This window comes from Argiope bruennichi, chromosome 6, assembly GCF_947563725.1.
Source record: "Argiope bruennichi chromosome 6, qqArgBrue1.1, whole genome shotgun sequence".
Classification (NCBI taxonomy): Eukaryota; Metazoa; Arthropoda; class Arachnida; order Araneae; family Araneidae; genus Argiope; species Argiope bruennichi.
The window spans coordinates 111,731,725-111,759,525 of NC_079156.1; the positions used below are offsets into that span (position 1 = coordinate 111,731,725).

Sequence of the window (27,801 nt, forward strand, 5' to 3'; positions counted from 1 at the left end):
AACTTTATTCTAAGAGTGTTGTTCTTCGGTTTCAAATGGTATTATAACAGTTGAAGATTTAAAAAAAAAAAAAAAAAAATGCTGAAAATTAAATTTGGAAAAAAAAAATAATAATAATAATAATAATAATTTAGAAATGACTAGTTCTTCATAAAATAAAATATTTAGTTCCGCGAGTGTAACGGTAATTGAAAATGGGTTTAAGTTTTATAATTAAGACAAACTGTTAACTTACATAAAAGGTTCATTTCAAATTTTTAAAAAAGTATTATTACACTTTCTTACACAGAATTTTTTTATCCCCCAACAATCATTAAAAATGATGCTCTTAACAACATAAAACAATAAAAAATTTCTACATTAAATTTTACAAGTTGAGATTCAGGAAACAGTCACTGTTACACCTAACTAAATTTCAAATTTCATGGCTATAAATGCAATAGATTTTGTTTGGACATTCTGGTGACAAACAAATATTACTTTTTAAGTATAGATAACTTAGGGATAAACACACACGCATGCACTCACACATATAAGAAATATACCTAAGGTATATCATACTGATTGACAATAACGCTAAAAATTACCCAAGATGCATTTTGTAAAACTTCTTATGAAGATCTAATAATTTGTAATAATTAAAAGGTTAATTTTGAGGATTTTGTTTATCAAAATAAATTGCATTCGTAGAGCTGATTTCAATGTTCAAAGAAGGAAATAATAATAAAAAAAAACTTAAATGACAAAAAAATTGAATGCATATCTAGAACTTTATAATTGAGAATTGATTTCAGAGCATTATTGCTGTTAATTTGGAATATCTGAATTTCTTTTGAGTGTTATTATAACTCTTTATTTATGCACTATTTCATTGCAGTTTATTGCTATTAGCAAAATTGGAAAAATAAAGCTTTGATTTTTATTTTTTATAAATTAACATGTTTATAATAGAAGTTCTGCTCTGATACCAGATAAATTTGAAAATTTTAACCCCCCCCCCTTTACTATATTACTGTAATCTTAAAACTCAGAAGTCAAAAACTTATCCTGAATTAACTGAGGACAAAACTGAGAAAAACACACACGCACACACACATACACAAAAAAAATGTTAGGGGGAAATCTTTATTATACTGAAAGAAAAACATGACGGTGAAGAGAAAACCTTTATTATAGATCCATGTTAAAACAATATTTCAATTATTTACAAATGCATAGGATCACTAAAAAAAATACTTTTCAGCAACAAATTCAAAAAAGCAAATTCAGCTATGAATACCGACATAATTCTTCTTTATATCTTATTTTTTTTTTAAAAAAAAATGAATATTATGTCACCTCCACTTTGCACACACGAAAATGTATAAACCAAAAATAGGGTTAACAACATTTTTTTGTCCCTTCTTTAACTTTGAATGAATATTTAAACTTTACTAAACACAAAAGAATTATTCAGTTCAACACACTGGTTGGTCACAACAGTTAATTGTACTTTGAAGTCATTGCACATATCGTAAGATGATGTTTATATCAACAACACACTAATTATGAATGCTGATTAAAATGTTCAAATGCCACCACTTATCAGATAAAGTCATCTTTGCAGAATTCAAATCAGTTCGTGAAACACCAATCTGAATAATTGATTAATTCTTAAAGCATCAAAATAAAATTTTAAGCAATATGTGGTACAAAAATTATTTAAAAAAATATTTTTGTGACAGTTTAACTGAATTCAATGAAGATTAATATAGAACATATGATTAATATATATTTCAGCAAAACTTACATTTTCATCGAAACATACATAGCAAGAAAATAATAAAATTAGATACATTTGTTTTTATAAAATAATTAGCAAAAGTAAATAATCCGCAAACATATAAAAGTTTAATATTCCTATGAGAATATCCATACAGCATTATCATAACTGCATCAATGTGACTGATGTAAATGTTTAAAATACTATAGAAATTATATTTTGTACTCCAACAGTAGGTGAAGTATTAGTGAAAACAATAAATGGGTAGCATTTTGATCAAAGTAATGTCAATGTTTACATAAGTGGTTTTATGAAATGTCATTCTAGCAATATAAGTCAAAAATAAAAACCATATGGTCATTTGCAGAAAGATGAAAACTGATCAACAGTAAAACCTTTCTTATCAAATGGCAATTGGTAGAATTCATAACCTGAATCTACTGAAACATACACAACTTGTTAAAATAAATCCCATCAATGAAAAAATTATGCAGCCGATTGCCAGTTTTGCAGGATTAAATTTATTTTATGCAATTTCTTGTTAACAAATATATTAAACTCAACTTAACCAACATTTTACCAAATACATTTTAGTTTACAAAGTCTTTTTCTTATATTTCATAAAAACTGTTGAAGTGCTTTAAAGGATTTATAATTCAACAAAATCATAAATTTAATTTAATAAGAAAACACTAATTATGAAAAAAAAAAGCTTTAAAAGAAAACATCATATTTTAACAAACCTAAAGAATAAAATAAAAATAGACATTATAAAAATATTTCAGCTTTATAATTATACAATAATGATGAAAATATATTTTATTACAAATCTTTGAAAAAATTAAATATGGCTTTATTTTATAATGAACCCACAGTAAAATATTTTTGTAGTTTTACGAAAAACTACAAAATTACTTTATCTTAAAATTAAATAACATACATTATTAAATATGAAAAATCACTGCTAACTTTACAATAGCACAAGTAGTTACTACTTACAACCCATTTCATTTGATTGCAAATATTTTTTTAAGAAGCTTACATGATGGATATTCATAAAAATAGTCTTGTATATATTACATAATTACAAATTAACTATACACAATAGATACTTGGAGCTTATTAAATATATGGTACAGAAGATTCAAAATAAAAGTCAATGGAAATACTTCCACCTATTCTCCACAGAAACACATGCAGTTCCTACAGGAACAACCTAAAACCAATGAGGGACAAGAAAGGAGCCATTCTGTCTACATGCTTTCATCAGCATCAGAAGATATTATCATGAAGAAATGAAAATAGTTTTTAAGTTATTTACAATGCTACCTGCAAAGAAAAGAAAAGAAACCAAATGAGAATGGGGGGAAAATTATAGCATTATCAATTATATGTGTATTTTGATAGAAAAAGGTTAATGCCCATATTATTTGTTTTGAATAAAAGCTATTTTAAAGCACTCAAATCAATTTGACAAGATATAAAAGTATTTTTCAAGCCTTTATTTCTATTCATTCTGTTACGGAGATTAACACAGCCAATTTTTCATACATGGATTTCAATGCTTTGATTTATTTGTTTGGTTTGGTTTTATGGCACAAGGACCAGATTTGGTCATTCTGCATCAAACATTTGTAATTAAAAATAAAATTTTTTCATTAAAAATTAAAGTATTCTTTAAAAAAGATATAATTAAATCTGATGTAAAATTTGAGTATTTTTTAAAAAGACAAAAATATTTAAATGAGGGTTATCACCAAAAATATCATTTAAGTTAAAAACAGCCGTGCCAAAATAAACTAGTTGTTGTGTACTTAAATCTTGGCATTCACACAGAATATGCTTAACCGTTAAAATACAATTACATTTATAACAAAGTGGTGTATGATCAGAGTGCAAAAGATGTTTTGGGGTCAATAGTCAAATAGTACCCTCAAAGTACAAGAACAGAAATGTTATTTTTATTTTACAAAGTTATTAAGAATATATGCAATAGCTACTATGTAATATAATAAATGTTGTTAGTTTATAATATTTGGATACACAATGTCTAAATTAAACTTTTACAACAGACACTACATTTTCCAATGATAAGAAGAAATATGATCAATATAATCATAAAATATGATCAATATAATATATAAAATATGATCAAAAGAAATGGGAACTTGTAAATTGTCATACAAAATTATTCACAACTATTTCTATAAGTAGCAAATACAGTGTTAGATTCTTATTTGTATGGCAAACAAATTTAGAACAAGAAGAATATAATTGCATGATAATGCAATTCAGTCATCAGTAGGTAAAAAAAAATCTATAAAAATTGATTACAAAATACCAAATGAAAAATATAACAAAATGTTACAAGAAAATGCAAAATTTTTATGCCTTTATATTTTTGCATTCACAAGAAGACAAATGTCAGAAGAAAGAGAAGTAATACTAATATAAATAACCAAATAAATTCAGAGGCCAATAATTTTAATAAATTAGCTTAGAACAAATTTTTTCTTCATCAGAGTAAACTCGATGCTTTAGAATAACTTTTAAAAAATGCTTGGGAACAACTATGCAAAAGTACACTTCAATCACAAAAACAAAGTACCAAACAATAATAATGGCTTTCAAAGCTTATTAACATTAAGTATGAAAATTATCCATCAACCTAATTTTATACATAAAAAAATGGAAAAATTAATATTTACATATGCCAAAAGCAGCTAGAGTATCTGATTATAAGAACATTAATGATATAAAGAAACAAACTGTAGGTCAAGATCATGAAAATATTATAGAAGGACATCCTTATACTCATAAGACTGCAAGAAAGAGAATAGCATATATCACAAAATAAAGGAACAATAACAGTTGCTAATTGTACCATTTTGGCTCCATATCATTTATTCTAATGTGAGACAATAAATCTGAATAAATTCATAAACAGATAAAAAAGAGACAAATTTTTTTAAAAAAAAGAAATTAAATAATTCTAAATTAATAAGAAAAATAATTTTAAGCACTGACTATTTAATATTATGAATGCAAATGATTCTGTGTATATCATACATTTATTGAAATCTTTCTATTTCACTAACAGTAGCAAATCATGTCAGAAACACTCTTTAAAAAAGAAGTTACATCTTATTTCAATTACTATATTTGTAAAACCCACAAGAAATATTACCTCATGCTATGAAAATATTCTTACATCGTGCAGCAGGTAAATTAAATACACACAAGTTCGATAAATCTGTAAATGAAAACCCAGTATCATTTTTCCTGGATAATTCTAACTTTTTTTCAAATAATTCTACTTTTTGCACAGCAGGTTTTCAGGAAAGGTGGCTTTGAAGCAAAAGCAGGTGCTTAAAAATCACAGTAGTAATTCAAGTGCTTGCATTGCAAAAGGCACAAAGGGCACACTTCTTTGAAATTGCAACAGCGACTATCAATCTAAATTACATCAATGTAAAAAAAAATGAATTGATGAATTGACACCAAAAATAAAGAACAGCAATATATTTTCAACTAATTTGCTATTTGCTGAAAAAGAATATTTTATTAATTTGTGATATCATAACACTCAATCAGTTTTAAAATAAAAGAATTGCAAAATTTTTAAAGATTATACATATTTTTATTTTTCTGTTTCATTAAACAACTATATTGTTAAGAATTTTATTATTTCTAAAGTATAATTTTGATTTGCATTAATTTTTTTAGAGTTTATATTTGTTCATCAAACTTCTAACACTTTTAAAGAGCAAAAAAATCTAAAAAGAAAAGAGCATTAATATTGTGGGGAAACAGGAGAGAGAAGGCACAGTAGTAAAAAGAATACATCAAGTTGCTGTCATTTGGTCACTCCATTCTTTCTGAAATCATTATACGAAAATTATTAAAATTAATGGAATCTTTTGTCTGAAATTTAATTCAGGATATCGACAGTCAAAGAAATTGTTAAATTTTGACTGTTAAATTCCAGCAAACAAATGTCTATCAACATTTCTTTCTGGTTTGAATCTAATAATTGATGACACTGAAATGTTAAATAACTTTAAAACATTTTTTTTTTTTTGTAGAATGTATTTTACTTAAAACGGTTATGCACGATGTATTTTTAAAATGAAATTTTGCTAACTATTCTTTCAGAGCTTAACAGTTTATATGGAAGGCAAACATAAATTTCAAAGACAACTTCAGTTTAAGATGCTAAGAATAAAATACCTTTTATCAGATGCTATTCAAGATGCACAGAAATAAATGTATAAGTTCAGGTTCTTTCATAAAGTAGATGACAGAATTGCTCAGAAAACTTTTAATAATTTATAGTTCTTTACACAGTTTCTAATAAAGGACAAAATTACAAAAGAAATCCAAAATTCAAGATTTGATATTTAGCTGCTTTTTGCAATAAGAAACAAGACTTAACAAAACTTTCAGAAATATGTTGTCTCAGAATAAATGTTTAAAATCATTAAAAAAAATGCTTTAAATGTTGAAACATGAAGAAAATATATTTAAAATATTACAGAATATAAAACACATTATTAAATTGATTTTTTTTTTAGATTTAAAAAAAATAGGAACGTAGATGAATAAGCATTAATTAAAAGAAATAAATCTAGGTTAAAAAAATTTCAGTGCTAAGTTATTAACTCCAAAAGAAAATAAAAATGTATAAAATATCAATGCCTCATGCCAATTATTAAGGGAAAGGATCAAAATTATTACTATAAGGTTACAAAATGATGTATCATTAAATAGGTTTTCTCATGCTTCAATCACAAAGTAAAAGAAATTCAGCAACACACACACATACAAAAAAAGCAATCAAATTCAAAATGCAGTTAGGAACCAATTACTGTTTTATGGATTTACAGCTAAAAAATCACTTTAATGAGTAATATTTTCTCTCCATAACTAGAAAATGCAATATCAGAATTTTTTTTTCTTTTCTGTATGAATATATAAAAACAGACACAACTCAAAACCTAGCTTTGATGTTGGTACCTCATTGCATCACTATGTCAAAACAATTGTCATTCGATACCAATAGATCAATTGTTTAAATTTCTAAATAATTTCAAAAATGAATAAATTAATCCTAAAAAGTTATCATTTAAATTTTTTTAAAAAAGAAGAGAGCCTTCTATCACATAGGGACAAAATTTTCACAGAAACAAAAAAAAAGGGGGTGTACTAGTTGAAAATGAACTTCAGAGGATGATATTGGATGAATTTTTTATGTTTTTGAGATTTTTTTTTCAACTTCTTTTAAAAGAAATTCAAATAGTTTTCAATTTTCCTAAATAATTATCCAAATGGCCAGTTTTCTCCACAGAAACTTGCAAAGACTGGCCATAAGACAGAAAAGCATTATTATAGCACTAAGAAAAAAAATTCCCAACTTAATCTTAATTTTTTTTAAAAAATGCAACTGTACAAGATGCAAAATATTTCTCCATATTTCTAAATATTTCTGTTCAAAATTAACAATATTATGTATAATCTAGATGACTACATTACAGATTAAAGATTGGTCAACATTTATAATTTATCTTGAACTGAAAATCCCTAATTTTATTTAAGAAAAAATTTTTTGATGAATTTCTAATCATTAACTGCTGTTCAGCAATGAAATTGGATATATTATTTTTTAATGCAAATACTTAAATATTAAAAGGACATTTACTTCCATATTTTTATCAAATTACATTAGAAACAGATGCCATAATGAAATTTTTTTATATAGTAGTAGTAATACTATTAAAAAGTTTTTTTAAAAAAATTTCAGAGATGCTTAACAGAGAATTGCAAGACAGTAAAAATACAGAAGGTATAAATAAAATAACAGAAGATAAAGTGAGAGCTTAAAATGTTGAAATAAATTTATGAATATGATGTTCAAAATCTATTTAACATTTTCTATGACAATGATACAATTTCTATTTACAAAAAATAACACAAAAATCAATTTTCGAAATTAAAGATTATTTAATTTAAATAATAATTTACCAAAAACAAATATAAACAAACAAAAGCAATAAATATAAACATGTTGCAGTAACTTAGAGATACTATAATATCATTATTATATGATATAGTATCCAAAATGATCACTCAACATCTATGGTAACACAAATTTAAATTAATCTTCAGTATTTAAGAATGAATTTTCAAACCTCTTGCAGAAAATGTTTATTATTATTTAACGATTGGCAGAGAAGATTCTTTTACCTGTTATCAGATGCAGCTTTGATTATTTTTACAAGAAACAAGCTAACCAAGGCAACTGCAGCCATTCCAATACCTGCTTTCACCCAAACTGTAGAATCTTGTGCCATTGGTAAATGCCTGAAATGACTTTAAGCTGGTTAGGTAGAAGCAGAAGAAAATATATTCAAAAATCTATTGACTACAAATGAAATATAGTAAATAATAATAATAATAAACCTTAATATGAAACAAATTAGTATGTTGATTTTAGTGAAAATAAAAGAACTCTAAAATTTACAACATGCTTAAGCGGTTAGAATTCTTACACACCTGGACTGACAAAGCAACTTCCAAGCAGGTTTGTAGACACTAAGAAGAGTTAAAATATTTAGTCACAAAATGTTAAATTGCACACAATAATTAATGTTTCAAATCATGCTATATGTATATATATATTATATATGTAAGGCTTATTTCATCCATATATCTAATATGAATCTACAATTTACCTAATAATTAATTTCTAAAATAAAATTTTCATAAACTCAGAAATGCATTTTTATTCATTACTAATTTAAAGATATTTTATTAACAATAATAATGAATTTAACTGAAAATAAGAATTACAAATTCCTTGCTTATACTTTAAAACAAGATTAGATAAAATAAAAATCCGCTGTATTAACTTTGTCGAAAAACATTCTAATAAATAAAACAGGACAGATATTGAAGATATAATAAGAAAATTTATTCTTAATAAAATAACAAATGTAGATATATCTGAAAGATTAGATTAATGCTGAGGACTTTTCTTTTTCTCGTAACCACTAACGGGCTTTAAAATCTTGTTCCAATTTTCACATTCAAATTCATCCAATATTAAATAACCTGAAAATAACTTTACACATCATAATACACAATTTTCATATTGTTTTAAACATTTATTATAGAATAAAGAACAAAGTAAAAGAGCAATGGAAATCCTTACGGATATGCAGCCATTGTAGCAAGTTTAACATAAGCATCTTTCCGAATTGTGCCATTCGCTGAAAATGCCTGAAGAGGTGGAAGCTTATGCTTGCTACAGAAAGCTATTGGTTGAAGACCATAGTCCTGCACAGCAATGGGTTGATCTGCTTTAGATCCAACAATCAGTACTGGAACTTTACTGTCACTAAAATATTTCTGAAAAGAATGCAAATTGTAATATTTATTGAGTAAAATTACACTTTTTGAATGTTTCATTAAAATATTTCAAGAATAAAATCTATCTAATAGCATAGATTAACAAAAATAAATAAATAAAAAATAAACAAATAAAATAAAAAAATGATAAAATAAATAAAATAATTAAAAGAAATAATTTGGATTAGACTTATAATGCTGAAACAAATTAATGACATTTGGAAACAGAATGTCATAAATTAATACAAATACAAAAAATAAGGAAATATTGCCATTTTAAGTAAATGGGACAGAAGATACACCAATTTCAAACTCAAAAGTTAATTTTGTTGGCCAGATCCAAATTGATTAATTAATTACAATAATTAATTTTCGATGGAAAAAAAATGTTTCTACACAATCATAAAAAATAAAATTCATATTTTGACAAAATGTTTTAATCAAAACAAAAACTAAAAATCAAACATAATTTCATTTTAATAACAGAAATATGAAGTACATGAAAATATGCATTACAAAAAGTGGAGTTGTCACTCATTTTTTTACACTTTTATAATATAAAAATGGTTAATATGTTTGCCTAGCTTTCTTAATATCAATAAACTTCTTTATACATCGATCCAAAGAAACCAACTGTTGTCTTAAAGGTTGTCAGAAAATAAAAATATTTTACAAATTATACATTAAATTTGTTCCAATGATTATATATTAAGCTCTAAAATGTAGCAGAAATCAAATTTCATCTTAATTTCAATTAATTGTCAAGGAGAGTAATGAATTAAGGAGCATTTACTTGCAAGTTAAAAAAGCATTATTTGAGAAAAAAAATATTGTACAGCATCTTAAAATTATATAATAAAACTGCAATTTTAAAAATCTATAATGTCTCATTTAATATAAATCTCTTTTACTAACTTTTGTATATTTTAATATTTATCATTTTGAATCATTTAATTAAAAAACAAACAATACAGAAAAAAAAATTTCAATATATCATTTCAATTTATTATTCAAAGGGAAAAATACATACTAAAAATAATCTTGCAACATATTCAAATGACCTAGAGTGACTTGCATCAAACATTAGGCATACAACATCACAATACAACTCTGGTGGTGTTAATGTGTCATTCATCCCAAATATATCAACTTCATGAAGCTAAATGTTGAAAAATAAATAATAAACAAGTTTAAAGCAAATAATAATCAAATTTAATAATAATCAAAATTTTAAAAAAAATTACTATATTCATAACCAGTAGTTAAAAAATTACCAATAAATATTTTTCTTGACCATAGACTTGAAGTGAATTGATGGTGTATGGTGTTAGATGAGCTTTATTTATGGAAGCCTGAGCTTGCAAAGTTTTCCCAATGAAACCTTGCATGAAGGTAGACTGGGAAATGAAAAAATGAATTAAAAACATTGTTAAAAACCTTAAGTAAAGAAAAATTTTACACAATATACTTTAAGAAAATAAATATTTTTATTTTTAATCACATACAGTAAGTCTTTATTGATAATGAAAATAAAATAAATGAAAGGAAATCAAAGTTTTGAACAACAAGCAATGGCAGAATGAATTAAAAGTATTTGCAGTTCATTACAATAATACCTTCTAAAATCCTTAAAAGACAGATAAATAATAATAAACACATAAAAATGATTCAAATTGACTGCCATTGTCAGAATAAATTAATAGAATAAAATATAATTCACATCAACTCTACTTAAGCCATTACGTAATTAAGAAGTCATTACGCTGTTACTACTGATTACAATCATTAAACTATTTAAACTACTAATTTCTATTTTAAAGAAATAAAAATGCATAGCTTTTAAAATATTTAATTTACATATTCATATCCATATATTAACATAAATTAGACTTAAACTCATATTCAAGTATAAATCATACTTAAATATGATTAAATAAATCATATTTAAGAATTTTAGAATAACTAAAAGTCAAAACAGAATCTTGAATAATTTTATATGTAAGTCATCAAAATTTGAAGATATATATATTTTTCTACGATGAGAAAGCAACAACCTTTGAGAGCATCGGCTATAATTATTTACAGTTCTTCAATATTGAAAACAATCACTAAGCAAATCTTTAACTTTTAAAAATTCAATCCAAAAATTTTTGTTATTAAATAAGAAATCCATTAATAACTATAGGTATTTCTGAGCAATGTTTAAAGACTATTTTACTAAAATAACAATAATTAGAATATTTAGAACATGACTTTTTAATACTGAATATAACTAAAGAAATATGATGGTGGAATTTTTTTCCCCACAATACACATATAAAACTACTAAATTTTTAAAGTACAAAGATATGAAAAATTGTTTTATTACTGAATGAGGTACTACTATTTATACAAGTATTTTACAAAGATTGCCATATAAATGTATACATAATTTCCAGAAGAAAATAAATAAGATGGAGAAATAACTTTTTTATTAAATTCAAATGGTAGAATAATTAAAAATGATAATGTTTCAAAAGAAATTAAGATCTCTCATTCTAATACAATACAAAATATCTTCTTGTGTTTCAAAAATGTAATATATGATTTAATTTTTGTAAAATATACTTGCATTAAAACTGCAATTTTTTCAAAATAAATAAATATGAAAACTTAACACTAAACTTACTTTCCCAGCACCTTGAGGGCCAATGACTTGGCAGTGAAAAACATTTCTACTTGTTTGACGTTTCTGGAGATCTAATTTTTTCTCCCTAGTAACTAACAATAGAATACAAGAAATTAAGAAAATAGTCCAAAGGATATCCACAACAATTTTCAGTACTTTTCACATACTAGATAATATACATTTCAAATACAATGATTACAAAAGTCATATGCTTCACAGTTGAGTGGTTGGGAGAGCTATCACACAATATAAATATTTGATGCTAGTGGCCATTTTGGTAACTGTTACATTAACAGAAGAGTAACAGGTAACTGTTACATTAACTTTATGCTCATATTTTTGTCAAGTACCAACCATAGTCAAGCTAATGAAAAAGTATTGAGTTTTTTTATATTTTCAATACAAGGCAGCAGTAGATAAATAATTTACAATAATTGGTGTCTGATCCAACAGTAACCCATTTTATGAAGCTCGGATTGAAAGGGCTTTTTAAAATTATCTTTCACTAGTTGCCCTTGAAGATTGGTTATTAGCCCACAATATTAATAGCATTATTTAAATACGATCAATCAATTTTGATGAACTGCATCTAAACATTCAACATGAAAGTAGTATTTTAAATTATACTTGACAATAGCAAAGAGTATTTTGAATATTATTTGAATAATTTTTTTTAATCAAGCTGCATTATTTTCACTGGATTTTACTACATATATAATGGCTTTCAGAATATTCCAATAATATATAACTTGTGATTGCATTATTTGATACTATGCATTACTTTCACTATAGAAACGTAACATAATCAACAGGTATCCACATAAAGCAGCAAAATTAACTGGTAAAATCAGTTGTTGATGCTAAGAACTATAGCAAAAGTTTCATTTGTGAGGCCTTTCAAAAATGGAGCACAAATTGGTAGTGGACAATAACCCTTGATGACTTAATTAAACATCATGAACTATCATGAAATAATATTGAGCAAAATCAGTACTAGTAAACTTTATTGTAAGTTGGAACAAATAAACTTTATTGTGAGCCCTCCACCTCTGTAGATAATGTACAATGAACTAAATTTTAAGATTTCTCTTGAAAAAAAGAGTAGGGGTGATAAATAAGCATGTCATGACCCCTCCCCAGAAAAAAAAAATGAAATTGGATCAATATTTGAGGGTTGTTGTTTTTTTAATTACTTTAAATACATATAGATGACAGATTTTTTTAAATTACATCACTCAAAATTTTACTCAAATGGCAACTATTATATATAACAGTTTAAACTATCAAAATTATTAAACTAACCAGTTTTTCACCAAAATAAAGTCAAATGCCTTACCTATAATTGCTGTTAACTGATTTTCATCAGGAGTAGACATATATCCTAAATATGCTAAGAACTCCATCAGACGACAAACATCTAAGGCAGCAATTAATCTGAGAGAATAAGATATTTCTATATACTCTTCAAGGATATTTACAAAATCTAATTCTAAAGAAATTAATAGATTAAATAATACTGTATCAACACTGCACTCACGTCCACTGAGCTAGATAGCCTTGCAATGTAATCCAGCCTTTGTCATTCGTAGGGACAACATTAACAACTTCTGGACCCCAAGCTATCACAGGACAAGTACTAAATAAATCTGAAACTTCAGTAGGAGATAAACAGCCATCCTTATCCTAAATCAAAACATATTAAAATTAATTATAAATTACTAATACACAAACTGGAAACATTAAATTCATTTTCAATTTATACTCAGCCCAAATATCTATCATCATTATTTTTTGGCCAAGAAGATCATTTTTTTTTAAATCAGCAAATTATTTTTTACATATATTTTGTTCTTAAACCTTTCGTCGCGGGGGACGAGATAACTCGTCTTCAAGGAATATTTGCTACGTGTGCAGGATGAGACAACTCAGCCTTTCCTCGAGGTTTTTCTATATTATTGCAGCACATTTTATATATATATATCTTAGAGCAGAGGGTGGGATAAAGATACACCACTGCCGCGATGAAAGTGTTAAACTATGAGTTATAACCCATTTCTGTAATTTGTAAAGCTTCTGAATTGTGAAAAACTTACAATTTTTTAATAAAATTCTTAAACATTCTTCAATATTTTTTCATACCATAAAGTGATTAAGGAATCCTTCTTTAAAAGTGTTTAATTAAAGCTAACATTTCTTAGTGCATACATAACAAGGTTATGGAAACAGAATGTTTAGTTCCCTTGTTAGTGATGCAAAAATTAAAATAACTTTTGGTTTCATTAAATTACAAAAAAAAAAAAGCAGTTTTCAGAATTGTATTGGAAATTCCATTATTGATTTTACAATTTTATATGGCAATAAATAACTGAGAAACAAATAGTTTAAGCTCCTAAGAGATTGGTGAATTTATTCTAAATTTACAGAAGTATTTTATCACATATTTCTGTAATTTACCTGGTCATATTTTTCAAAAAGTGTTGTGAGGAAATGATAGCCTTGATGACTTAATTCAGTTGTGCAACCAGGTGGAACCACTAACCTGAAATCAATAAAATTTAAATAATTAATAATTTAAAAGGATTATCAGAAACTGTTAAACAGTATGCAAAAGAGTTGAAGATGAATGTTGGAAAATCTGCTGCTGAGAAAAAAGATTGATGCAATATAATTTTTCTAAATTTTATTAAATATCATTCTTACATAGAAATAAAAAAGCGTACATTACTCTTGCATATTTTTAAAAGAATAATTCATATATCTAAATAGATATTCCCAATCTATATGCTACGGTTTGTCTTCAACTTTCAATCACATTCCATTCAGATTGACATGTTATTAAGCAGAAATATGTTTCTACAAACTATCTTGGTTAAAACTGGGAATAAAAATTGTCAGGAATAAATCAAAATTTTCCATCCATTTTTATCGGCAACATCTGCTGGATGCAAATTTTTTAAATCAATCTCATTTAAAGCAGTCACATAAAAGCTAATATCTAGTATGATATGCTAATAAGATGACTCTAATTAACTTATCAGTGAAGAAGATGCTGTTTTTTGTTTATCGCCGCATATAAATAAGATGGTAATGTTGGAGTTGCAGATTGAGATGTTGTAGTCATTACGATTGTACAAGTGATGTGCATCTTCAATAAGTATGTTTGTCTTTTTCTTCTCTTTCATTCTGGTTACGATATGCTGACCATGTTTTAATAAATATTCAAGTTATCCTGTAATCATCATTGTGTGGATCTCTTTCTTGATAGATAGGTGCAATTTATTAATTTAGGCCAATTTTATCTCAAGAAAAATTCAGTTCATGCACGTATAATTCTTATACATAATATGGAAAAATGCCCATTATATACTCGTTTGTACATAATAAAATTAAATATGACTTGATTTTTTTAAAATTTATAACAGTGGTGATTATAACTCAAGGAAAAAGTGTATTATGAGAAATATTGCTGCCGAAAATATTTCGATGTATAAGATTTAAATTAATACAGTGGCATCTAATTGTTGGCTCACAAAACATACTAAGATTAAAGTAGTAAAATAAAATGTTGAACAAAGCTAGAAATTACAATTTGTGTTTGTTAATTTTCAATGTTCTGACTTCAGTCATGATTTATTCACTATGAATTATTTTCAGGATATTTTAAACTGAATATTCTAAGTGCCAGAATTTATCTTTCCTCCTTTTTGTTTTCAATTGAAAAGCAAATAGTTCATGTCATATGTATATTTTCATAAAATTTCATAGACAAAACATCTTTAGAATTTCAGAAATTCGATTAAATGCAAAAAAGAAAAAAAAAAAAAGTCTTATTCCCTTTTACACTTTAAAATAGTGTAGACAAAAATAACACTTTGAGACAAGTTATTGCATATTGGCCATTAATTACCACTTTAAGATTATTCCACATTTCATATAATATATCCTATATAATTTGAAGAAATTGCAACAAAAGTAGCAAAACTGCATAAAATTAGTAAATGGAAATGAATGATATAGAAGAAATTTATTACAAAAACAAATATTTTGAGTTTAGTTCATTTTTCCTTTTATATTTTATGCAATAGTGTCAAGGGTTTTAAAATAATAAATTAAAATTTAATCAAAATTATTCTCTTACCTTGGGCACAAATAATCTTTGCTCAACTGCATATTATCATCATATCCAAACTTCCTCAATACTGTCCATGTGGTTTCATGTCTACCTCTTTGAATAAATAAAATATGCAAAAATAGGAAACCTGAAATATTTTATTATTCTGTTAGACAGCCATTCAGATATAAGACTCTTAAGGTGTATGCACACACTTGAAATTTCGAAAATCGTTGAAAATATCGAATGTTTTTTTATTACTTAATAATGTTCTCTGATCCTTTAGCTTTCAAACGATACCGAGATGTCGTCAATATTCAAAATATTTCTCGAGTTACAATTATTTTTCTTGAGGTGATTTCATTAAAAACTCTAGTTACGGTGTTTTTAAAACTCGTTTTATGAAGAATGATATTTTTCCACTATGTTGCTTCATTCAAACAATCATAACTCAACAAGAAATTAACCAAATACAGTTACTTATATATCAAAATAATCTGTATGAAATAGCGGATGTTTTGTGTATCAATCAAAGTTATATATATAGAAATACATTTTTAATAGCTGTTTAAAAGTTAAAATTACAGAAAAAATCTTGCTTTTTCTATTCATCGTTGATGAAAAAATTGTTTAAAAAAAACTATACATTTTTATAACTTGTTTGAGGCAGACAACATGAAGACTAATATTAGACATAATTTCCAACTAGAATTTTGTGTCTGTACAAATTAGAATTTAAGATATGTTTCAAAAAAGTAGGCTAATTAGCTCATTAAATATTAATTAATTAATAATTAGTGTAATATGGTTTTTTCGCACTGAAATGAGTTTAACATATATTAATAACCTACTGTGAAAAAACTGGATTTTTAAAGTTAAAATTAAAAATAAAATCTTCAAGTGTGTACGTACACCTTAATTAATTTTAACAATCTTTTTTTATACAATATTAATTTAATGACTAATCTACAGTAGTTAATCTCACTAATGAAAGGATAAACTAATGAAGATAAATGTTAGAAAGTTAGAATAATAATAAAATTAAGCACCTTTTAATGTAAGGCCGTCATTTTTAATGCCATCTTCAACATTTTTCCTAACTAGGTTTTTGACATCTTCTAAGGCATGGGGCTGAAGAGGTGTATTAAAACAGCGACGCTGAAGAAAAGATAATAAACAATATAAATACTTTTAAAATAAAGTTATCATATATTCACAGAGAATATTCATAAAAAAGTAAGAACTTTTTGCATTTTCTCAATAACAAAGAACAGCGTTTAATATGATATTCGAAACAAAAACTATATTTCAAATATAGTCAAATTCTAATAAATCTTATAATATTGTGAATATTTGGATGTAAAATGAAACAATTTTCAATACAAAATCTAAATTTTTTTTTTTAAAAAAAAACTATACATCAGCAAATCTGATACTAAATGTTATAACATTTAAGATACAAACTATTATTACAAATAATCTTTTCAGTTTTGTGTTGAACATATGTTCAACTTTGGAATATATTAGCATACATAAATTTCAAAATCAATTTGAAAGGAAAGTCTAGAACTTTCAATAAATTGAACTACAAGATATTTTCATTGCTGATTCACAACCTAACATTTTTTTAAAACATATTTATATGTAAATTTCAAACATTTATAATTAAATTCTGAATGTATTATATTTTTTGAATCAATACCATAAAAATATATATTTCCACATATTGGTATTATGATTACATTTCTAATAAATATCTACTCTCTTCATATAAAAAATATAGATGAAAATTTGTAATATAGTATTAAAATTTTTTAATTTAGCATTATATTAAATTCTATACATGTGTTTAGCATCATTTTTTGTAATTCCAAACTATCTACTTTAAGTTGCTAATTTTAAAACTTCTAAATTTTATAATGTTTTCAAATTACCAGCTAAACCAGACACACTTACAGGTAATTAATTTTTTTCTTACCTGAAATTGGTTTAGCTCATAATCACTAAGAACTTCATCATTGTCATAATCACAGATCTAAAATAATGAAATATATATTACAATATCAAAATGTATTTTGTAAAAAATAAAAAAAATCTTTTAGCTTTAAAATATAATTCACTTGTACACACACAAAAAAAAAAGAAGAAAAAAAAAAAAAAGCACATTACCTTAAATATCCTTGTTAAAGCCTTTTTGCACTTTTCTGTCAACTATAAAATTATATATCATAATTAATATTAAAATATATCAAGAGAAAATTTAAAAGAATAAATAAAAACTTTACTTACATCCCTGGTTTCTGTAACATATAATGGAGTGGTAGGATGCAACACAGCCTTTTGTGCATAGTAAAATAATTCAGAAATGTTCTTAAGAGTCTTCGCTGAACACTGAAAATTCAATTTTAATATTAATATTAACAACATAAAATATGCAAGAAAAAAAGTTCAAATGCAATAATAGCTATAAATAGTTAAAAGTTACAAACAAGCTATAAATTAATAGTTAAAATGCAATAATAGCTCTAATAGCTATAAAATTTTGCACATATATACCTTGAAAGGAGAAAATGTGCACCTCACAGAAGTTTTTAAAGATTAATTAAAAATTAGACTGAATCTGGATGTTTTCCAATAACAAATTCTGAAAATATTATTTCACAAGAATAAGTTTTGTACCATTTGAAAATTTTAAAAATTGTCTTTCATACTGATGCTAATTTAAAAATCAGGCACATTTTTCCTGATTATTTCCAACAATAGATTACATATCTGTCCTGAAATTTATGTTGTTTTTATTGTTTCATCAAATATTTGATAACATGATGTTCACTGTTTTTCACTGTTGAAAGCCAAAGAAGAATTGTTTAATATTTAAGTAATTTATAAGATGGAAAAAAAATTGAAATATAACAAAAATTAAAAGATAGACAAACTGAATATTTGTATTTTAATTTATGCTATGATATAGTAGAGCTGATTTCCAGCGGAAAAATTCATGTATATAGTAAACTGAACTTAAATAAGACAACTGAAAAAACTTTAATGTCTGATAGTATCATGAACATGAATTTATATATAAACAATTAAACTCAAATCTCAAACATTTCCAGCGAACCAGTTGATGTAAAGGTGATTAGTTTATAAATAACGCTAATAAAAACTGCATCAAGGATACTCATAAAAATATTACCATAGCTACATTTAAACTTATGGAAAAATAAATGAATAAAGTTAAAAAAAGATTAATACATTAAAAACAGTTGTACTTAATCATCAACATTAAAAATGTTAGAAGGAACTGAACAGCTTGTATAAAAACACTTTCAAGTAAAATATATAAAGTTAAATATATAAATAATAAATATATAATGTATATTAATGATAAATAATATTAATTATTAATTATATTAATTATAAATAATATATATTAATGTTATTAACAATTATTAATAACATTAATATATATTAAAGTTAAATAAAAAATATATAAATTTAAGTGTTCCCTATTTCTTTGGTAATCACCCCTTCTACAGAAATAAATAAATAAATAAATGTGTTCGACCAAACCATAAAAATTTTAATTAAAAAAAGCTAAAACTATATATATATATATATATATATATACTATAATTGCAAGGGAAGATACAATTTTAATATATTTAGAATCTCTGAGATACAAAAGCTATTAATAAAAACAGTCAAAACTATAATATTGTTATACAAAATACAGTCCACAAAGTTTTAGAGTAATGCATTTTAATACTTTCAAGTCTCAGAAAGCCAATATTTAATAATTAAGTTCACTACAACTTCATTTGAACAGATTTAAGAAGGAAAAATGATACCAAATATTTTTAGAAACACATTTTAAAAACTGTAGACTTTCATGTAAATTTTAAATTTATGCAAAATACTAATAAGGTAAAACTTTATATAAAATATTTTATATTAATTGTGAATTAAATCCTATTGTTTTTCTTTTATAAAATAATGAATTAATTATTTCATAACTACAAACTTTATCTTACAATATTTTTCTTAATATAATCTACTTACTTCAACACAGGATTCAATTTCAGCATACTGGTTCATTATTGGAAGAATAATCTGAAAAAGATTTTATAAATAGGATTTAAAACGAAATTTAAAAAATTAAATGTTGAGTAAGCCGAATGAGTACAGTAAAAATTAATTACTACTTATTTATCTATGATAACTTGCAAGAAGAATATCTATTTAATACTTGTTTTATTAATAAAATGAAGAAAAAAACTATCAAGAAATTTGTAATTTAATGATATCGTAATAAATGAATGTCCATTATATAAAGTACATATTGAAATAAAACTCCTTTAAATTATACAAAAAATATTATGATAACCATAAAGTAGAATTTCATCATTATATATATCTATATATATTAATTTGGTTGCTTCTTTCTTCAATATGAAATCATTTATTTTATGAACTTTCTTTTTTACATATGAAAAGATTTTTAATATAAAACAATATATGAACAAATAAAGATTATTTTCAAATTCTCCGGATTACTTAAAAAGCAAATTATTTTTATTTCAAAATATGAATAATGGGTAGTATCAATTGAAATATATTTAAAAGTTTTAGAATACATACTGATTAGTTAGACAGAAAAAAAAAAGAAAAGAAACTATGAAATGCAATCAATTTAATCACTTAACAGATTAAGCAGATTCTTAATTTATCTTTGTAATATCCAAGCTTAAAATCTTTTCTAAAAAATAAAATACATAAAAGCCTTGATTAAAGGAAATCTGTTAAATGGAGAAATAAATATTTCAATATAGTATTTACTGTTTTAATAAACATAACACATAGGTAGGAAATTTAAAAATAATAAGAACCTGATGTTTTGTAAACACCTGCAGACATTGATTTTTCTTAGTTCAGATAAACAAAAACAAGATTTCTTTCATAATATAAACAATTGAATAAATTGTTTTTGTTTTACTATCATTGCTAATCTATTACTTTTCTAATAAACTATAATTTGGAATACTGTATGAAAATAATAATGTAAAAAAACATATACCTCAAGTGAGCTATATTCCACAAGATCTACTTTATTTCCAACTAGTACTATAGGAACTAAATGATTTTCCCCAAGCTGCTCTTGTATGAAAGGTAACCAATAGGATGTGATCTGAAAAGAGCGAAAACAAAATCTGATTTTAAAAAAGAGGGGGGGAAATTAATTTAATTTTTTTAAATAACAATTTTCGATATAAATGAAAATAATCATTTGGCAAATTCCTTAAATATTTTTACCTTATTTCAAACAATAGAATTGCGATATTTAACTTTAACAAGACAACTTTAAAATTTTATTACTGTACCATTCAATAATATATGATTTTCAAGTTTATTATTTAAAAAAAAGTTAACATTCATTTTTGCTGGAATTTCAAACTAATTGAATGAAAATCATAATAGCCATCTGTATAATTTTGAATAAAGTTTTAAGGTAGTAACAGGGGAAAGTATATATCTGAATTATGAAACTTACTTTTAAAAATGATCTAATACGATTGTTTTAATCATATGATGAACTTAATACTTCTATAAATGCCCTATTACTTATAAAAAATACTTTTTTAACAAATAAAAATGACTGAAATATTTGAAAATTAAGACAACTTACACATTTTAGAAGGCAATTTCAAATATTATAATGAATCTAAATTAAATCTTTTAAAATAATAATTAACTGTGTCAAAAGTACAATTTTTTCCCCATTAAAATCGCAGAGTTAAAAAGTTACATCATATTTCATAAATTAAGGGAACTGAAATATTATAAGCAATTATATTTAGAATTTAAACGCTTACAACATTCTTATATTCTTAGAATGCAAACAGTAATTAAAGTCTTTTAAATTGTCTGTTATTTATTCAAATAATTTTATATACATATTAAAAAAGAATAAGCATTTATAAATAACTTATCATCAAAAAATCATAAAACATTAAATATTTAAAAAAATAATTTACAACAAAAAGATTATTAAATCTAATTTCCAAATATTTAAGATTTAACACACTGAAAGAATTACCTTATCTATGGTTTCATCATCATCTACAGCATATACAACACAGATTACATTAGCCTGAAAAAATTAGAAATATTTAAAATCAAAAATAAATTCCTAAAAGCCAATTTTTGTTTTCTACCTATCACAGTCTCTTATTTTTTAAAAATTTGTTTATGGAATTCCATTTATACTCAGTAAAAGTTTCTACTTATTTCTGATTCAGCAAGAAAATGATGTAAAATGGCTATAAAACTATGAACTGATAAATTTTTCAATGAATGATTATAATATAATATAACAAATAATTATAATATAACAAAACACATTAAACAATATAAAAAGATATATTTTAATACTCTACTCTTATGAAAGAAAAAAAGGAACAAATCAAAAAAATATATTTAAAAGAAAGATTATATTTAAAACTAGCAAAGTCAATAACTTCCCTGCCGGAAAAAAGAATATGTCCATCAACAGCCTTGATTTTATAACTTTGTATTTAAATTTAGCATTTTTGAAATTTCAAAATAACAATCAGCGAATTTTAAATGAGAAATTTTTCTTAACATTTGAAACAGAAACACTTAAGAAGCTATGCTTATTTGCAAGGAGGCCAGCATCCTCCAAAAAATAAAACTATTATACTAACCTTGTGAATTTCAGTTATGAGTGAATCTTCTCCTTGTTCTTGTGCTAAAAATGGAAACAAAATCTTTTACTTCTATTTTTTTTTTTCATTATATAATGAATATGATGCTATAATTTTTGGCAAAAAGTATTTGAAGCACAGCAAATTATATATATATATATATTAACATTTGGAACCAACTTCAATTAAAAAAAAAAATGTTATTCAAAATAAATTTCTTGCTAAAAAATCCATATTTGCTTAAAAAAAAAGGCAAAATAAAATTTTCTTTGAATTTAAGTTACGAAAATTCATATCTATAGAGCTAAAAACAAAGTGTAAGTGATTAACACTACATTTATCACATATTAGACATGTGGCTCATTAAAAATATAATTATTATATTTTTAAAAGAACAAAATAAATTTTAAAAAAATCTAACCAGAATAATCCACAATATTAGTTGGAACTTTTTCAGGAGTAACATCAGCTGGTATTGTGATTTCTTCAGCACGAGGAGGAACTTCCTCAGGAAATTCTTCACTCACCAGTGATAATATTAGAGATGTTTTGCCTACCCCAGCTGAAAATGAAACACATAGTTAGATATCATTGGACTCATAATGATTCCATGCAAACCATCAAATCACAGATTATAATATATTGATACATTCATCATTTTTGGGAGCAACTGGGTTTTTTTAGAATTATTGGTTACATAAAAATTTCAATTAAAACCCTTGAGTGTAATTTAATCTATATATCTTCCTCAACAAAATATTTTCAAATTTTGATTGTCATGTAACTCGCATATTTTTCAATCCTTTTATGGTTATATTCATTTTACTATAAACATTTCTAATTTTTTTCCATTTCACATAAATTTTGAAATTTAATTTTAAATGGAAAGAGATTAAACTTCAACTAATCCAATAATATCTTGCAGAATCAAAGCACATTCTTAAAAAATATATAGACAGAAAGAAGAATCATTCAGCGTTGAAATTTTGCATGCTCTGTAGTATATATCTCAAGATTTACATAATATATTAGAGGATAAATCTATAAAAAAAAAAAATAACATGAAAAATCTTTAAAAATGAACAAACTAAAAAAATTTCAATACTGTTTATTTTTTAACATTAGCAGTAAATGCATGTTTTAAAGCAGAAACTTATTTAATATGAAAAGAATAAACTGATCATCAAATTTTAATTATTTACAATGGCTGAAAAAATAAAAACCAATATGAAATATTAGCATAAACTATGAAATACAATTTCAGTTTTAATAACAGCATTGAAAATGCTGCTGTAAAATATACTTAAAAACATCTTTAAATCTAATTAAATCTATGTAAAAGAAATAATTACAGTAATTGAACGAAAACTCTTGAAAAGATATATGTTTTTTAATTTTATGATCATGTAAAATTCTTTTTATCATGCTATGTTTTCAAAATTTATAGCAAAAAAATCAATTTGAGGATATTTTCATTCTCAAAATATATTTGTGGCAACTCTGGTAACTGTAGGTCAAATGGTATATACCTTGTAGAGTGCCAACATTCACACACAATGGCTATTAAAAAGCTTAAGTATTAGATTGATATAATTTGCAGTGTGAAAAAAAAATCAAGAATATGCATTCTAAAGCTGATTAAAAAACATGGGTGCATGAGAAATAAATTACAAATGTAAAATTTGTTATCTATTTACAGCAGCAATAAATTTAATTTGTTATGCACAGCATTTTTAATCAATATAATACATTAAAGTATTAATATTCAAGAATATATCACTTTTACAAAGCCTATTTAAAAAAAAAATGCTATCAATTGTTAAGTTTGAGTAGAAAAAATTTTTTGTAGGAAGTTAGCTAAGGGAAACAGGAAAGGCAGAAAAACATAATCAAAATAAAGAATTAAAAAAGAAAAAGTATGCAGTTTTTTTTTTGGGGGGGGGAGGGGAATTGGTGCAATTATAAAATAATTAGGCTATTTTTCAAGAATTTTATCATTTTTAATCATTTTTTTCATGTTATTAAAAAATAATATACATTCATTTTCAATAAGTAACTAAAATAGAATATTAAAGCAAAATTAATTTATAAGAGAGATAAATGTGTTAAAATGTAAAACTAAATTGATCAGTTTAAGGATTTCATAAAGAGCAATGCCAAGACCACAAAATATATAAATCTGTCATTAATTTTAAGCTTTGGGCATATGTCCTTAGAGCAACATAAAGCATTTTCAGCTACTGCAGTATTGTATCAAAGATAAATAAAATTATAACATTAATACTAAAAGTTTAAGCTTCAATAAAATGGAAATATATTGAATTATAGTATAATCCAAAAGTGGAATTAGGGACCTTTTAGGGTTGAGCAAATTACAGTCAGAATATATTTATACATTTATATCTCTTATATATAAGACATGGATTGCAATAATAAGGTGAAAGGAATACAATCAGAAAAGTTATTGATAATTACAAAAACATTCTATATTTTAGCAAAAAATTAGAAAAGTGAGAAATATGACTTAATGAAAAGAGAGAGAGAGAGAGACAGAAATATGTCTTAATTAAAAATGAAATATCAAATAATTGCATTCACAGAGAAATTCACATGTTTTCAGATTAAAGATCCAAGATAATAAGCAATATATTTTGATCACACTTAACTATATTTATATAAGATTCCATTAGATGACAGCTAATTTAGTTTCATTTAAACAAATTAGACAATGATTTCACTTAATTAAATCTGTCCATATTTCTACTTATAATATTTTTTTAAACTGGCAAAACTATTTGATATTCTAAATGAGAATGTAAAAATGCAAATCTACCACAACTGAAATTCTCAAAACAATGCGACATAAACTAGAGCTGCTTTTATTTCCAAAAATTTACAAATTATTAAATAAAACTAGGTATGCCAAACTGCTGAATGTTTGCCCAAAGTGAGGAAAGTGCCACATCATAAGCAGTTAAATATCATGTAGCTATCCCCTTTTTAATTAACATGGAATAAATTTACATAAAATAAAAATACTTTGTCTTAAAATCTATTCAAAATTTACTAAGCATTATATAATATTTCACACATTAATATGTATAAATTTTTTAACTCAGTTAAACTAAAAAACATCTCATCTTTTCTTAACTATAAATTATACTTGTATGCTGTTTGTATATATGAAATAAAACACTTCTTTTTCAGTGAATAAATTTAATTTTAGCATTATCATCAATAATTCAATACAAGTAATAAAAATCAATATAAGAGATCTCTTTTTTAGGTGAAAAAATTTCTTGCAATCGCAAAATTTTAAATAATAAGAAAACAAAGATTAGATTAAATAAATTGAATTGGTATTAAAATTTATATTTCATAGTTTTAAATACAGTTAAATATGTCATTTTAAATGCAATCATATACAATATGAATTTTCTAATTTCAAAAATCTATGACAGTAAAAACACAAGCACACCGAATTTCAATATACACAAACAGAGCAAATTTTGCCAAATAAATATAAATCCTTAACAGTAAGTTTGATTAATGACAATCCAATTCACATAAACTGGTGACCAAGTTTATAATACATTCGAATACATGACACTAATATCAACATCAATGAAGGTGAAACATTATATAAGCTTTTAATCAATAATATTAAAATTTTTATTTACTAAATTTAACTATTTTATCTTTTATAAGGAATTTTATTTATTATCTCAGGATAAAATATATTAATTGTAAAAATTATGCAAATTTTTAAGAAAAAAAATACATTTCTTAAATTAGGATAACATTCACTTATTGATGAATAGAATTAAATAATATATCAAAGTACAAATTATTTAAAGAATGCAACACAAAACAAATGCTTAATTATAAAAGGAAGAGGAAGATATCATAACTGGTTTAAGTAGGGAAGATTCCATAACTTAAGATTTATGAATACTAAGTAAGAGATATTTCAATTATACAAAAATTAATCTATAAATAAATAGAACATTTTAACATTTCAAACTATTAGTCATTTATGACACAAATTTGTAAGAACTAAAATAATTGCAAGAAATATAATTATATAAAAGAATTAAGACAATTTTTTTAATATTTTTCAAACAATATTGATGAATTTTATTAATTCAGGTTAAAATACTTCTAAAATGTTATTCTCAATTTACTTTAAAGATTGATGGGCTTGAAAACAAACTGGAAACATATATAATGTTAACTCCATAAAATCCAATTAATGCAGAAAATATACATACAGGTTATTATATGAATGCAATCAGTAACAAAATCAATATCTATTGCAAGAGAACACAATTAAATTTTATTTCATTAATCTTTAACCATTATTTCAATAATTTTTGTTGCTTTCATACAAATACTTTTCATTTGTAGTAATTGCTAAGCAATAAGAAAAAAAATGCAGAAATAAATAGACACAACAATTACAAAATCTAAATTCGATTAACAGTTTTAAAATTATGCATTAATTTAAAGCTACTCATGAATACAACTCTATTGGACTTTATTCAAAATAATGTATAATGCACTTTAAAGTACAGAAAAATACATATGAATGTTAAACTTACGTTCCCCAAGTAACAAAATTCTAACATCTTTCCTTCCATTTCTTGGACCCATATTTCTTTCTAAAAATATAGATTTTTTAAAACATAATTTTAGACATATACATACTGTCAAAAAATCCATAAATAATTCAAATGAAAAAAATCGTGAAATATGTATATAAAAAGAATTATAAAGGAACTAAATGTACCGACATCTATTGTACGCTTCATAACAAATTTCGTGATTTCATTTTATTAAAAAAATTCTTACCTTTTTTGGATTGAGCTGCGCGTTCTGTGGAACTAAACTTTTATAAGACGGAAACTGAAATTATATTTCTAATATTTTTAAAACTTTCATGTGCACTATACATTGCGCTCGGAAGGTACGATAAAAGTTCATAATTTCACTAATCTTTAAATATAAATAATAAAGAAATCAAACTAATGTTGATTATGTAAACATAAATAACATTCAAAGAAAATCCAATTGCACTTGGACCACACGGACACATACAAAAACCACAACCATGTATTTCTCTACAAACAGC

General features: G+C 24.3%; 1 protein-coding gene across 5 annotated transcripts; it reads right to left on the minus strand.

The window, feature by feature from the left end:
• Positions 1–1,194: 1,194 nt before the first annotated feature.
• Positions 1,195–27,799, minus strand: LOC129971588 (mitochondrial Rho GTPase 1-like). 5 transcript variants are annotated; one of them, XM_056085492.1, is made up of 22 exons: positions 27,522–27,799; positions 27,272–27,331; positions 23,092–23,232; positions 22,671–22,714; positions 22,043–22,096; positions 21,023–21,133; positions 20,008–20,058; positions 18,238–18,339; positions 18,118–18,159; positions 17,927–17,983; positions 16,998–17,106; positions 15,976–16,096; positions 14,292–14,376; positions 13,375–13,520; positions 13,174–13,271; positions 11,838–11,929; positions 10,444–10,566; positions 10,200–10,328; positions 8,973–9,169; positions 8,315–8,353; positions 8,006–8,122; positions 1,196–3,091 (listed from the first exon to the last, which is right to left on the minus strand). In XM_056085492.1, the coding sequence occupies exons 2-22, from the start codon at positions 27,321–27,323 to the stop codon at positions 3,088–3,090; spliced, it is 1,914 nt and encodes a 637-aa protein (XP_055941467.1). In that variant the 5' UTR covers positions 27,324–27,331; positions 27,522–27,799; the 3' UTR covers positions 1,196–3,087. The 5 variants fall into 5 exon arrangements, with proteins under 5 accessions (XP_055941470.1, XP_055941467.1, XP_055941466.1 ...); XM_056085491.1 differs by having other exon boundaries at positions 8,006–8,131; XM_056085494.1 differs by lacking the exon at positions 8,315–8,353.
• Between the last annotated feature and the right edge of the window lie 2 nt (positions 27,800–27,801).

Bases quoted from the DNA above. Each gene is read 5' to 3' on its own strand.
- LOC129971588 (XM_056085491.1), bottom strand. From the start codon at position 27,323: ATGGGTCCAAGAAATGGAAGGAAAGATGTTAGAATTTTGTTACTTGGG. The intron at 18,160-18,237 runs GTAAGTAAAGTT...ATAATTTTATAG, and splicing joins ATGTTACAGAAACCAGGGAT to TTGACAGAAAAGTGCAAAAA. The intron at 17,984-18,117 runs GTAATGTGCTTT...TCATTATTTTAG, and splicing joins CTTTAACAAGGATATTTAAG to ATCTGTGATTATGACAATGA.